A 16,184-nucleotide genomic window follows, 5' to 3' on the forward strand; every position below is an offset into this window, starting at 1 on the left:
CGCTTATCTTATCAGGCAAGGTAAAATACAACTACCTGATCGTTCAATGCTCATTTCTCCCCCGAATCTGCCTTTGGGAATCCCTGCTTACAATAGACAGTCACTCCTACCCGAAATTAATATTAATCCAGTGTGTATGTTCAGCCTAACTCCAGAGAACAGCAACTCAAGTGATCTGTATGTACTCTTAAAAGTATCCACACCAGTACCTAAAAACCATGGAGAAGCTGCTTCATGTAGACGAGAGCCAGCTAATGATTACAATATTTCTTCCCTCAGACCGAGATATATATCCACCACCATTACCTTCATCTGGGTATAGTTCTGACAGACGCAGTCTCCTAGCACGTAACATCAACGGTTCCTCCTCTTGCATTATGAGCATATTTTGCCATATGAGTTCCAGTGCAGAAAGAGAATCGGAAAAAATAACAATGGCCGACAGGTGTAAAATCTAAGGCCTGATTCATCAAAGATTTCATGCCAGAATTCTGAAGTAAAAACTTTGAAAAATTGCAAAGTTTTGGTGCAACTTACGCCACTGTCTCCCAGCTCGGATAAGATTGGCAGAGCTGGTTCGGAGCGCGACGCCACAGCTTGTCTAATTCATAACGAGCTGTGCCATTCAATAACATTTCCCTAATCAAGACCGGTGAGAGAACTGACGGTCTTAATGAATTGGGGCCCTAGTGTCCAAGATAGCAATTTTCATGTCTTTTGATAAACTGTACATTACAGAAGAACAAATAAAAGAAAAACATTTTTTTCTGTGCTAGGTAAAGGTAGTAATGCCATAAAATGCATTCACCGGTGCTGTATTCTGGATCTACCTTATAGCATTCTTCACTTCTGCGCTTTGTAGAGGTTCTGAGATGTTTGATGGGGATGTGACCACAAACCAGAAGGACACTCTTGGAGTTACATTGCAGATCAAAACATTTGAAATCCTGTGTATAAAAAAAACAATATAATAAGGTGTGATGATCTTCATTATATGGTACATTAGAAGCTAATCTGTGTGGCGGGGAAATCTAGTTGAGGTATGTGGGTTTACATAGCAGTAAGTCATGCTCCTAAGGCCTCACTCACACAAGCATATACACGAAACTAGTGCTATCCGATGCTTTATCGGATGGCCTTCGGACCAATGTTGTTCTATGGGGCACTGAAGATGTGTGTATTTCTTCTCATGCCATTTCGACATGAGAAAAATATTACAGTATGTTCCAAGTGGATCCGCTAATTGGATGACATCACGACACAAATCTATGGGACCATGTAAAATATCATCTGAGTACAGTCCAATTTCCGCAGACTCAGATAATAGAGAAGATGGAACAAGTTCTCCATCTTCTCCACAGCTGTGCTCCGATTTTCCCATGCGAGAGAATCAGATCGCACAAAGCTGAAAGTCTGATCAAACTCTGCTCCAAGTTTGAGCAAAGTACAAGTATCAGTAAAATAATCGATCCGATTCTCTCCTAGAGAGAAGATATACGATCTTGTGACCCCGGCCTAAGGGTTGATGAAGTTGTGGAAGATCCTTGCGGCTGTGTCCTGACACTACAGAGTTGCTGTAGCTTCCCTTACGGGTACTAAGATTGTCACTGCTGATTTTCATTAGGTCAGTAACATGGTGGCTTTGCAAAGTAAATACATGACGAGTGATATCATGCCCACTTTGCTTCATCCAAGCTTTCCAATGGGACAGAGAGAGAGAAATTAGGCATGTTACATTATAATGCCCCATCTGTCTGTCCACTTGGAAGATGGGACATCTCGCTTCAGCTTACTCCATCCTCCCTATATAGATCATGTGCACATTTGGCAGAACAAAGTGTAAATGTGAATAGAAGGATTGGAAGATATATCTGCTGGCCAAATAAGCCACAGTAGAAACAGGCTAAATGTACAGTTGTGCTCAAAAGTTTACATATACCAGCAGAATTTTTGCTTTCTTGGCCTTTTTCTCCACTCATGGTTAGTGGTTGGGTGAAGCCATTTATTGTCAAACTACTGTGTTTTCATTTTTTAAATCACAATGACAACCCAAAACATCCAAATGACCCTGATCAAAAGTTCACATACCCTGGTGATTTTGGCCTGATAACATGCACAGAAGTTGACACAAATAGGGTTGACTGGCTACTAAAGGTAACATCCTTACCTGTGACCTGTTTGATTGAAATCAGTGTGTGTGCATAAAAGTGGAGTTAGTTTCTGGGATTCAGACAGACTCTTGCATCTTTCATCCAGCCACTGACGTTTCTGGATTGTGAGTCATGGGAAAGCAAAAGAATTGTCAACGGATCTATGTGAAAAGGTAGCTGAACTGTATAAAACAAGAAAGGGATACAAAAAGATATCCAAGGAATTGATAATGCTAGTCAGCAGCGTTCAAACTGTGATTAACAAATGGAAAATCAGGGACTCTAAAGAAAAACCACGGTCAGGTAGACCAACAAACATTTCATTTACAACTGCCAGGAAAATTGTTCGTGATGCAAAGAAAAACCCACAAATAACATCAGCTGAAATACTGGACTCTCTGAAAACTAGCGGTGTGGCTGTTTCAAGATGCACAATAAGGAGGCACTTGAAGAAAAATGGGCTGCATGGTCAAGTCGCCAGAAAGAAAGCCATTACTGCGCAAATGTCACAAACTATCACCTACAACACGCAAAACAGCACAGAGACAAGTCTCAAAACTTCTGCAACAAGGTAATTTGGAGTGATGAGACCAAAATTGAACTTTTTGGCCACAACCACGAACGTTATATTTGGAGAGAGGTCAACAAGGCCTATGATGAAAGGAACACCATTCCTACTGTAAAACACGAAGGTGGATCGCTGATGTATTTGGGATGTATGAGCTGCAAAGGCACAGGAAACTTAGAATCATAGAATCGTAGAGCTGGAAGGGACCTCCTGGGCCATCTGGTCCAACCCCTGCTCAAAGCAGGATTCGCTAAATCATCCCAGTCAGATGTCTGTCCAGCCTCTGTTTGAAGACTTCCATTGAAGGAGAACTCACCACTTCTCGTGGCAGCCTGTTCCACTCATTGATCACTCTAACTGTCAAAAAGTTTTTTCTAATATCTAATCTGTGTCTCCTCCCATTCAGTTTCATCCCATTGCTTCTAGTCTTTCCTTGTGCAAATGAGAATAAAGTTGATCCTTCTACAATGTGACAGCCCTTAAGATATTTGTAGACAGCTATTAAGTCTCCTCTCAGTCTTCTCTTTTGCAAACTAAACATTCCCAAATCCTGCAACCTTTCCTCATAAGACATAAAACTTGGTCAAAGTTGAAGGAAAGATGAATGCAGCACATTATCAGCAAATACTGGAGGCAAATCTGCAATCATCAGCCCGGAAGCTGCGCATGGGACACACTTGGACGTTCCAACATGACAACGATCTAAAACACAAGGCCAAGTTGACCTGTCATTGGCTACAGCAGAACAAATTGAAGGCTCTGGAGTGGCCATTTCAGTCTCCTGACCTCAATATCATTGAGCCACTCTGGGGAGATCTCAAGTATGTAAACTTTTGATCAGGGTCATTTGGATGTTTTGGGTTGTCATTATGATTTAAAAAGAGGAAACGCAGTAGTGTGACAATAAATGGCTTCAACCAACCACTAGCCATGAGTGGAAAAAAAGTTTTTGTGTTACCATTCATTTTCTCTGAAAATAGGCCAAGAAAGCAAAAATTCTGCAGCGGTATATAAACTTTTGAGCACAGCTGTAGCTCTCCAATGCTGGTATGTATGATATAGGTGCTTCTCACAAAATTGGAATATCATCAAGAAATTAATTTATTTCGGTTCTTAAATACAAAAAGTGAAACTCATATATTATATAGAGTCATTACAAACAGATTGATCTATTTCAAGTGCTTATTTCTGCTAATGTTGATGATTATGGCTTACAGTCAAAGAAAACCCAAAAGTCATTATCTCAGTAAATTAGAATTAACAAAAACACCTTCAAAGGCTTCAAGTGTTTAAAAAGGTCCCTTAGTCTGTTTCAGTAGGCTCCACAATCACAGGGAAGACTGCTGACCTGACAGATGTCTAGAAGGCAGTCACTGACACACTCCACAAGGAGGTAAGCCACAAAAGGTCATTGCTAAAGAAGCTGGCTGTTCACAGAGTGCTGTATCCAAGCAAATTAATGGAATGTTGAGTGGAAGGAAAAAATGTGGTAGAAAAAGGTGCGCAAGAAACTGGGATAACCGCAGCCTTGAAAGGTTTTTAAGAAAAGGCCATTAAAAAATTTGGGAGAGATTCACATTCCTTGTGTCAAGCCACTCATGACCAATAGACAATGCCAGAAGCGTCTTATCTGGGCCAAGTTGAAAAAGAACTGGACTGTTGCACAGTGGTCCAAGGTATTGTTTTCAGATGAAAGTAATTTTTGCATTTCATTTGGAAATCAAGGTCCCAGAGTTTGGAGGAAGAGTGGAGAGGCCACAATCCAAGCTGCTTGAGGTCTAGTGTGAACTTTCCACAATCAGTGATGATTTTGGGAGCCATGTCATCTGCTGGTGTAGGTCCACTGTGTTTTATCAAGACCAAAGTCAGCACAGCCGTCTACCAGGAAATTTTAGAGCACTTCATGCTTCCCTCTGCCGACAAGCTTTTTTTAAATGGAAATTTCATTCTCCAGCAGGACTTGGCACCTGTCCACACTGCCAAAAGTACGAATACCTGGTTTACAAACAACAGTATCACTGTGCTTGATTGCCCAGCAAACTCACCTGACCATAACCCCGTAGAGAATCTATGTGGTATTGTCAAGAGGAAGATGAGAGACACCAAACCCAACAATGCAGACGAGCTGAAGGCTGCTATCAAAGCAACCTGGGCTTCCATAACCCCTCAGCAGTGCCACAGGCTGATCGCCTCCATTCTCCATGCCACGCCGCATTGATGCAGTAATTGATGCAAAAGGAGCCCCGACCAAGTACTGAGTGCATTTACTGAACATACATTTCAGTAGGCCAACATTTCGGATTTTAAAATAATTTTTCAAGCTGGTGTTATAAAGTATTTTAATTTACTGAGATAATGACTTTTGGGTTATCATTGGCTGTAAGCCATAATCATCAACATTAACAGAAATAAACACCTGAAATAGATCACTCTTTGTAATGACTCTATATAACATATAAGTTTTACTTTTTGTATTGAAGAACTGAAATAAATTAACTTTTTGATGATATTCTAATCTTGTGAGAAGCACCTGTATTAGTACTGTAGTCATGAACTATAGGAGACCAGATCTTCTCTTAAATAGTTTTGTACTTAAAGGGGTTTTCCCACAAACAAAGTTAATTTTAATCAATAGATCTTTGAATAATAATAATTTCTACAATTGGATGTGTTTAAAAAAAACGTTCCTGTGCTGAGCTAATCTTATATATGTGTCTCTGCTGTGTAATGGCTGTGTCTGACAGTGCAGGAACATGGTCTGATCATACCATAGCTAGTCGGCAGAGGAGGAAGCAAAAGAGACTAAACAGATGGCACAGCACAGGATCACAGCTTACAAACAGGCAATGAAATGTTTTGCCTCACAAAAAGTATCAGCTGTAATCCTGTGAGGTCCTGTCTGTATACTCTTTTACTCGCCCCCGCTCAGGAGCTGATCAGACCATGTCCCTGCACGGTCAGACACAGCAAGAACACAGTACACAGCAGGGGCATATTTATTTAGAAGATTATCTCAGCACAGGAAAAAAAAAGTTAACACATCCAATTGTGAAACTTATTATTATTCACAGATCTATTAATTAAAATGTACTTTGCTCATGGAAAAACCCCTTTAAGAAGACAGTCTCTTTATCAGGATCTCAGTGGGTTTTGGCCAACTTTTGTCCAATGTACGGTCATTGCAGAGAGTGTTGGCACCCTTGAAATTGTTCCAGAAAATCAAATATTTCTCCCAGAAAAACATTGCAATTACACGTTTATTTCATCGTACTGGCACAACACAAAAAACAGAGAAAAAAAGGCAAATTAGACAGAATTTCACACAAAACTCCAAATATGGGCCAGACAAAATTGTTGGCACCCGCAACTTAATATTTGGTTGCGCACCCTTTGAAATAAATAACTGTAGCAGATCTGGAGCAGTTTACAAAAAAAGAATGGTGAAAAATTCCAGGTGAGAGGAGTAAGAAGCTTGTGGATGGTTACAGGAAGCAATTGATTTCAGTTATCTATTCCAAAGGGTGTGCAACCAAATATTAATTTGAGGGTGCCAACAATTTTGTCCGGACCATTTTAGGGATTTTGTGTGAATTTATGTCCAATTTGTCTTTTTTTTGTGTTGTTCCAATACACACAAAGGAAATAAACATGTGTATAACAAAACCTGTGTAATTGCAATAATTTTCTGCAAGACTTACTTGACTTTCTGAAACAATTTCAAGGGTGCCAACACTTTCGCCCATGACTGTATATGGGGGTCTCAAAAGCTACAGTCTTTATTGTATTAACTATTCATGGAACTTACTGAATTGCACTGTCCACATGAGATCGCATGGTAAATACCATCATAGCTTTAAAGAGAAATTCTTCATCAGCGTTCCATGCATACTGTAAAAGAGGAAGAGACAATGGTGCCACAGACTGTACAGACGGTAATACATGACCAACCATATCTGGCTCAACTCAGCACATGAATCCACAGTATAACTGCTCTGTATATATGGTAATACATGATAAATACATCATTGTTGTGTACTGATCAGCAAAAAAATAAAATACAGTTGAGTACTGTAGCTTCCAGGGGACTAGAGGGTGCGGTCATCACAGGCCCCTCGATCAGAGGGGATACACACGGAACTACTGACACTCTTAACTATAGTTAAGCTCTGTGGTAGAACAGGGGAAACTTGATCTACTTGCACGGCCATTCTCCGTTCTGTAGAGCACAAGTCGCTTTAAACCTGCAGTCTACAAACAGCAGGGTGATACAGTGACACAGGATGTCAGAGTCCCAGCTCGGTGACATCATCGCGCCTCTCCGGGACTCTGATGTCCTGTGCGTGCGTCGTGTTATGACATCAGAGAGTTGGTCCGTCCGGGCCTTTCCTGTGGACTTATTAGGATCATGGACTAGGTGACTATATGATGTTTTTTATATTAATTAAAACTAATGGTGTGACTGAGGGGGCATCATAAACAATGGGGCCCCTCATACAGTGTGGTGGATACTGTGGGAGGCCCTGAAAGTGTGCAGTGCCCTCATACATTGTATGAACTACTGTGGGAAGGCTCTCATAAAATGTGGAGGCCATTAAACAGTTTGGGGGCTAAGGCGGGGGGGTATTATACAATTTGTGGGCTGATACGGGGGTCAGTTTAAAGTTTGGGGCCTACCAAACTGCCATTCAAACAGTGGAGACTAATGTGGAGGCCTTCTTACAGTGTGGGGGCTCTCATAGTGTGGATGGGCCACTGATACATTGTAAGGACATGTGTTGGGAGTCCTCATATACTGTGGCAATCAAAGTCTGGGAAGTTCTTTGAAGGACATTATACTGTGTGGGTGCCATTATACACTGATGGCTTTATTGTGGGTTCCATTATACAATGTGAGGGTTACTGTGGAGCGCATTATGCTGAGTTTTGGGAAAGCAGTGGGGACATCATAATATGTATATTGGAGCTGTGGATGTAGCATACTGTGTACAGCGGAGCTATGAGCCCATTATACTGTGTAGAAGGGAGCTGTGGGCCTATCATACTGTGTATACAGGACCTGTGGGGTTATTATACTGGGTATAGGGGAGCAGTTTGCCCATTATACTGTTTATAAGGTATCTGTGGGCCCACCAAACTTTGTATAGAGGAGCTGTGCTCCCATCATACTGTGTAAAGAAGAGCTGTACATTGGGGTACTCAAGGGACTTTATGAAACTCATTGTATTGTGATTGTCAAAGATGCACAGGAGGCATTATTACTTTCTAGGGGAAAAATGTTTACACTGTTTTCTAGGACATTTGCACACGGCATTAATATTTTCTACTTTTCTACGAGGCAATTTTACCATCTAGAGGGCACGCAGGAGGAATTACTGCTATGTAAGGGGCACAGTGGTGGCATTATTATGTGGTTCAGAGCAGTAAGCTGAGCTATTATTGTCCCAAACAGCAGGTGTAGTAATAGGGACACATAACAGCAGTGGCTCAGTATTGGGGTATCAGTATGATGACGCGTTTGTGTACATTGGAGATAGATGAGGACAGTGCAAATGTGAAGTGAAATATGTCTTTGTTGTAATCTATACAGATGAGTCCTGGCTGGAGAAGTTGTCATGTCGGTCTGGGCCATATGGAAAAGACAGGAAAAGTGAACGACTCCATCAGAAATAACGTCAGCTCTAAGTCACTATCTGTAACTGTACTGTAATCACTTGTATGTTCTGCAAGGCTGGTATCTACCACGATACGGTTACCATATGACGGTAATGTGTGTTGGTCTTTTTGTAGAAATTTATTTTTAGTAACGGTTTCTGCTGAAAGTCCCATATACTCACAGATAGGGTGCGCCAACATAGTTGTAATTAGGGTTACCGGTTAGGGGCCCAATCAGATGTTTCGCCTCTCCCACCCGGATCCGAACCCCTAGCTACGCCACTGATACAGTTATACTTTCTCCCAAAAATGATCAAAGGAAAGACAACTGGAGAAAAAAGGCCATCCTGTCTGGTCCAATCTTACAGAACCACTGTAGTTAGTAGTACAAAAAGCTTTCAGCAGAGTGCATTGTGTACTGTATATCACAGACCTGTCAGAGCACCTGTGTTGTGCGGTTTAGAAAGTAAAGGTAACTTTTAGAAAAGGTGCACATTAAATAATGAATAAGGTGAAAACATAAAAGTCACTAATAGAGAGAATCTTTCTAGCGTTTTTATGTGATTTTTTGAAGTCATTTTTTGCAGCTGACCAGCTTAAAAAAATTCAGTGTGCACATACCTTTAGATCCATTTTTACTCCGGACAAAAGGCACAAAAACAATGGTGAATTCAGGAGAATCACATTTTGTTGGTTTTTGGTAAGGAGGGGGGCATCAAACTATCCCTGGAACTGGGACCCTACCCCAGGGTACTCTTAAAGGTAGAGAGGCCCGAGTCTCTGACCTTACTATGCTTCTGTTAATGTACTAAGCTGTCCCCTCTCGCAGAAGGCCTAGGACAGAAGTGTTAATGTATATACACGTAAGACAAGCAGGGATAACAAAAAGCAACTTACATACAAAAACACTCGCCAAGGGTAGAGAGGAATAAAGGGAAGGATAGGAAGGTACAAACCAAATGGGAATAGGATAATGAAGAAAGCATACACTCCAAAACAGCAGACAATCTCCATCAGTAACTATGAACTCCAACTGCAGCACACCAACTCCAGCAAGCCAGGAAGCAAAACTTTTACATGCAGTTATGAGAAGGTCTGGCCAGGTATTATAGAGAGAGAATACAAGCAGGTCAGGATCAGCTGTGAAACGGTGTCTCTAACCAGCATACAAACATTCGTTAACCTCTTCAGTGTCAAAGGAAACAAAATCCATTTAATGATGAATAAAACACACAGGCTAAAAGGAAGAACTATAATTCACAGTACATAAAGATCGCCTAACTCCAAATTTCCCAGGTGGACGTGACACACTCGTGACAGAATCCCCATATACACTGCAAGGTCATTTGGTCCTATCGAAACTGGTGAGTCCATTTCAGTTGACTTTCACATATGTGTATGGTGGCCTTAAATCATTCTTATATTTGAATATTTTGTCCCCTGATAATAGTGAACATCATAAATAAATATACTATATGATGTACTGTAGATCTCACAAGTAAAGCACTATGGAATAAATGGCGCTAAAATAAATAATAATAATAATCTGCAGATCTCAACCATAAATTTGAAGATTGTGTGCCTCTATGGTAACAAAGCTTCTACCACTGACTATTGTTTTGTTTCTTCAACAGATATGAAAATCGTTTGAAATTCAGATTTGCCAGATTCATCAAATTTTTCACAAAACTTTGATTTGCTGTAAATCAATGTGCCATGAATTAAAAATACTGGAAAGCCTCCAATTGACCAAAAAGACATGTATAACACTCTGAGGTTTCCTACGACTGCATCCAACCCCTTTAAAGCTATTTAATGCAAAGACAGTATTAGTAATGTCAGTGACCTAAACATATATGGCTTTGGGTAAACAGATGGTAACTGCTCTGCACCACTGTGCTGTTACACATTACCAAAATAGTCTCTTCAGTATTTTACGGCTTTCTCTTTCTGTCTGTATGAATAAGCTGTGATATCCTCTCACTTTCCAGATTGTCCACAAAATGGCTGCTGCATTCCCTGCCTCTGCTTTTATACAAGCTTTATGAAAGCCTGCTCAATCATTTCTGAGGTCATGAGATCCTTATTCTGCAATGTGTAAAATGACAGTGGCAGTTTTAGGCAAGTCAAGAAAAGCGAATTATGTATTGTTCACATTTGCCAGGTTCAGCAAATTCCTAAAAGTTGATGCAAATTAAATTTTCATTTGATTAATTCAATTTGCTTTTTTTTTTTAGAATAAATCTGTATACTTAAAACTTTTTTTCCAAGAAGTTTTTTAGCTAGTAGAAGCTGTTAATCATCCATGCTATTTGGTTTTCCTTGAACTGCTGTGAATATCCTGAGTCACAAACATATCATTGCCCCTGTGATTTTCCAGATGAATACAATCTTTATCAATCTCAGCAGCTGAACTATAGTCTATATTTTAACCATTTGCCTCGAGGACAAAACAAATATCTACAGCTATCGAGACAATTTGCCCTATTTGACTTCTTTCATTCGGAAAGACTTAAGAACTCTTCACTTATGTCTGATTTATTAGGGATACAATGTGGATGATTTTGTACAGTAGTTTTTCAAGTAGATTTCAAATGAAAAAAAAAACTCTTGGTGCAGAATTATTGGACAATTTTAGATATCATTGCATGTACAGGTGCATAATAAATAAGTGAATACTTTGGAATATTCTATATTAATGTATTGATTACTAATAAATGTGATCTGAGTGTTATCTAAGTGGGATTGAAAAGGAAAATAATAACACATTGAGCAAACATCCACAGTGCAGGAAAAAAGTAAGTGAACCTTTAACTTTAAAAACCTGTAGATCCCTCGTTAACATCAATCACCAGCACTGAAAATTTTTTGTAATCTGCACAATGTTGAACATGAATTTTGTACCATTTCTCACTGTTAACGTATAGCAATATTTCTGGGTTGTTTGATCCATGTTTCTTCTGTCCTGTGCCTGTATTTGCATTGAATAAAGCACATTTTATCGTTTAAAGATTGGACTTGTGACTGCTGTATTCATTCACTCTTTGCTTCTGAAGAAGATATCGTGTACCTCTTCATCTAATGCCACAACATCTCCGTAGGCTTGAGGTCAGGTCGTTCCGAAATCAAATTCTTCTCTTTCAACCATTCTTTAGTGTACTTACTTGTGAGCTTTGGTTCACTGCCTTGTTGTGCCACCCAATGTCGCTTCCGCTTGATGTATGGACTGCTGCCTCGACATTCTCGATATTCTTTTACAATGGCATAAATTAAAGCTAACATAAAATCTCCAGACAGGTGTCCTATCACAATTCATTAATCGTATTGGTCTTCTCATACGTGTTAGAGGGACATTTTTGGTCCCTTTAGGCTTCAGGGTTTGGGTGCAAAGACGAACCCCTCACTCACGGTAATTATACACCTGTTCTATTCCCTATAGGCATAGCTTTATGTATTTGTGCAAAAAAATGTCTTCTTCTTTCCATAGAACATTATTTCCAGGAGCATTGGGACACCATGTCATCCCAGGCAAATTTGAAATAGTCTGTAAAGTTTGTTTTTTCGCGTTACCCTCCCATGAAAATAAGGTCATTAATTGCCAGTCTAAATAATTCATAAATATCAGTGGTGTACCCCAAGGTTTAGTGCTGGGTCTGTTATTATTCAACTTATTAATTAATGATACAGAAGATGGGATTAATAGGGTTATTTCTATTTTTGCAGATGACACCAAACTATGCAGTCTAGTTAGAAGCTGACAAACTGGATAAACTTAGTGTTTGGGCATCCACTTGGCATATGGGTTCAAATGTGGAGAAATGGAAAGTTATGAACCTAGGCACTAATAATATGTGGGCATTATATGTTCTAAGGGGAATAAAACTAGGAGAGTCACTTGTAGAGAAGAATTTGGATGTACTTCTAGATCACAGACTAAATAACGGCATGCAATGTCAATCAGGCTATCATCATGTATTAAAATGAATACTACCATTTTACAAAGTATTCGTGTCACCCCAGGGATCTGGAATATGCAATTCAGTTCTTGGCGTCAGTTCACAGAAAAGATGCCACGGAGCTAGAAAAGGTACGAAGATAAGCCACAAAACTGCAGAGGGGCATCAGGGCCGGTTTTAGACAAAGTGGGACAATAGTTTAAAATATTGATCACAAAACTAGCTCTTGGGTTGTTTTCAGAAATGATGTAACTATATGCTGTTCAGTTTATGAAAAAAAAATATTGCTCACATATTGCCCCATCACACACAAACATTTTTGTTGTTTTTACATGCGCAGAGTTCAGGCCATTAAACGAGCATGATCGACAATATTGAAGTCGTTCAAAGATTGCCTCCGGACCTCTTTTACATCAGCTGAAGAGTAGTGATGGGTACAGAATGATCACTTGTAGATCAACCTGTCCCCATACAGTATCATGTTAGCAGCATATCTTCAGTATTCACCAGGCCATGTGCTGCTGAGAACAATGAGTTTTGTTCCGTTCTAAACAATACAATCACTCAATGAATAGGCAACATTTTGCTTGTTTAATACAACACATCCCATAGTGCTCCATATAGTACAACGCAGCCCCGCACAGGAGTACAACGCAGCTCCACCCAGGAGTACATCACAGCCCCACAGAATGTAATGCAGCCCCCACAAAATGTAATGCAGTCCCACAGAATATAATGAAGCCCCATAAAATGTAATGCCGCCCCCATAGAATGTAATGCAACCCCATAGAATGTATTGCAGCCCCCACATAAAATGTAATGCAGCCCCCAAAGAATGGTATGCAGCCCCATAAAATGTAATGCAACCCCCCAGAGAATGTAATGCAGCTTCCGTAAAATGTAACACAGCCCCCCATAAAATATTATGCAACACCATAGAAGGTAATGCAGTCAGCCCCTATAGAATGTAATGCATCCCCCATAGAATGTAACGCAGCCCCCATTTAATGTATCGCAGCCCTCATAAAATATTATGCAACACCATAGAATGTAGTGCAGCCCCATAAAATCTAATGCAGCCCCATAGAATGTAATGCAGCCAGCCCCTACAGAATGTAATGCAGCCCCCACAGAATGTAACGCAGCACCAATTTAATGTAACGCAGCCCCCATAAAATATAATGTAGCACCATAGAATGTAATGCAGCTCCTATAAAATGTATTGTAGTCTCCATAAAAACTAATGCAGCCAGCTCCCATAGAATGTAATGCAGCCAGCCCCCATAGAATGTAATGCAGCCCCCATAGAATGTAACGCAGCACCCATTTAATGTAACGCAGCCCCCATAAAATATAATCTAGCTCCATAGAATGTAATGCAGCCCCTATAAAATGTATTGTAGTATCCATAAAAACTAATGCAGCCAGCTCCCATAGAATGTAATGCAGCCCCCATAGAATGTAACGCAGCACCCATAAAATATAATCTAGCACCATAGAATGTAATGCAGCCCCTATAAAATGTATTGTAGTCTCCATAAAAACTAATGCAGCCAGCTCCCATAGATTGTAATGCAGCCAGCCGCCATAGAATGTAATGCAGCCCCCATAAGTAAATATTGTACTCACCTCTCCTTGTTCCTCGCCGCAGCTCGTCTCCTCACCTCAGCAGCTCCACTGCCTGTAACAGCGTGGTGCGCAAAGACATCATCACACTGCCTGCGTCAGAGGCAGAGGGGGATGATGGGAGAGGGATCTGACTAGTCTGCCTGCCCCTAACGCCGACTCTGATGAGCCTGGAGGAAAAGCTAAAATAATTAATTTTATTTAGTCTTAAAAATAAATACCTAATGGTATGTTCACACGTTGCTGATTCGTCTGCGGATTTTTCCACGCGGAATCTGCAGAATCCGTAGGTCAAAATGCCTGCGTTTTACCTGTGGATTTCGCCTGCGTTTTTACACCTGCAGATTCCTATAATGGAATAGGTGTAAAAACGGTGCGGAATCCGCACAAAGAATTGACATGCTGCGGAAATTAAACCGCTGCGTTTCCGCGCGGAATTTTCCGCAGCGGTTTTTGCTTTCCATAGGATAACATGGTACTGTTCATCACATGTCAAACTACTGCGGATCCGCAGGGCAAAATCCACTGACGATCCGCAGACGAATCCGCAACATGTGCACATACCCTAAGTGGGAATATTATTAAAATTGTATCAATACAAAAATGGCCCATACATAAAGTATTGTCAATAGCTGTTGCATGTAAAACACCCTAAAAAGATAATATCTATAGAGATGTCAAAACTTCACTATCATGAGAGCTGTTTATCTATGAAACAATTTAACTTATGCTTTAACCACTTACTGAGCCATGACCAATATACCTGTCATTGATCACGCTGGATTTATCGTCTGGGCGCACTCAATCCTTATGGATTAAATGAAAACATGGGCTTTTCTGCGTTTTTGTAAACTGGCATCCTTTTTATGGGTAGGGGTTTATTTGGGTGTTTTTAATTCCTTTGGTTATGATTTGTTATTAACTTTGTTTATTTATTATTTTTAGTATATGAGCTGTCGTTTTCCAGTCATTGATGTTTACAGTTTTGGACTTGATGTATCGGGAACAAGATCAGGGTCCAAAGTTGGAATCTAACATCAAGATCTTTTCCCCTCCCCTTTTTTATTTATTATTATTATTTTCATTTATAATTTTTTTTTATCTTTATTTTATTTTTCCTAATTTTTAATTTTTTGAAATTTTTTTGTTATTTTTTCTATTTCTTCAATTGTTTATTCATATATTATTAGTTGATGTGTCTTTTTCCATATCAATGTACATGAAATTTTATTACATGGCATATATGTTGTCACTGGTCACTTTAGTTTGGAAAAATAAACTGAATATAATTTTAGGTTAGGTAATTATATGATAGTTTAGCACTATATATGTATATATAATTTTTATATACATTGCACGTTTACTATTAATTATATACTCCTTGATGCAATGGATTTAATGGTAGACATTTATCGAAATACTGTCACTTTATGTATAAGCACTGTCTCTTTATTACATCAATTTTATTAATTTTATCTTGTATCGTGCACAGTACACTTTATGACTGTCATTAATGTTAATGTTTATGTTTGTACACTATTTTCGTGTTAATTAATTATATTAACAGTCATTTGATTAATTATGCACTGTCAGTTTAAATACGTTATGCACTGGACACATAGATATGTCCTTTTATATGTATAATTTTGATATTGGCACTAATACAGCAGTGGATTGATTGGAAGAAATGGATGAATATGATAACGATTGAATATATGGATAATTTTGAATTTCTTAGGGAATTGATCTGTGCATTAAGTATTTTAGCTTCAGAGAGCATGGTCTAGCTTGTGCGCATGCACCTGTATCCTTAGCCCCCGTCACTCCCTATGACGCTCTGACACTGACACACAGGGTTCTGCTTGGTGTCATAGAGCGCTGTGAGGAAGTACGTCACAGGGGGCAGGGCTATGGCTTCATGCGCCGCTACGGCAGACTGGATTTCAGCAACATGGCGTTCATATAAAAACCTGCCGCCCCTCACCTTAGACATGCCCCCTGGAAGAAGCTGGCAGCGAAACGTGCGTCGGGGTGGGGGACGCCACAGGCACCAACATATACTGGTAAATATGTTTATTTAGGATAATATACCTCGGACTTGGATGGTTAAGGGCTGGGGGATTTCCCTTCTCGCTATAGTATCTGTCAGTGTTACCTTACACGTGGGTCTGTATTATTTTTTATTGCCAGCCTTCAGTTTACCGTTAGTCCTATCCTTTAGTTACCAAGGCA

General features: G+C 39.8%; 1 protein-coding gene across 1 annotated transcript in view; it reads right to left on the reverse strand.

Moving 5' to 3' along the window:
* Nucleotides 1-16,184, reverse strand: part of CLTRN (collectrin, amino acid transport regulator) — an 86,536-nt gene that overhangs the window by 17,282 nt on the left and 53,070 nt on the right. The window contains exons 3-4 of the mRNA XM_073565264.1: nucleotides 6,524-6,606; nucleotides 831-947 (exon numbers count right to left, since the gene is read on the reverse strand). Coding sequence (XP_073421365.1) covers nucleotides 831-947; nucleotides 6,524-6,606 — 200 coding nt within the window. The remainder of the gene's footprint in view (nucleotides 1-830; nucleotides 948-6,523; nucleotides 6,607-16,184) is intronic.

Source organism: Dendrobates tinctorius, unplaced genomic scaffold (assembly GCF_039654945.1).
Source record: "Dendrobates tinctorius isolate UK_male_01 unplaced genomic scaffold, ASM3965494v1 ptg000016l, whole genome shotgun sequence".
Lineage (NCBI taxonomy): Eukaryota > Metazoa > Chordata > Amphibia > Anura > Dendrobatidae > Dendrobates > Dendrobates tinctorius.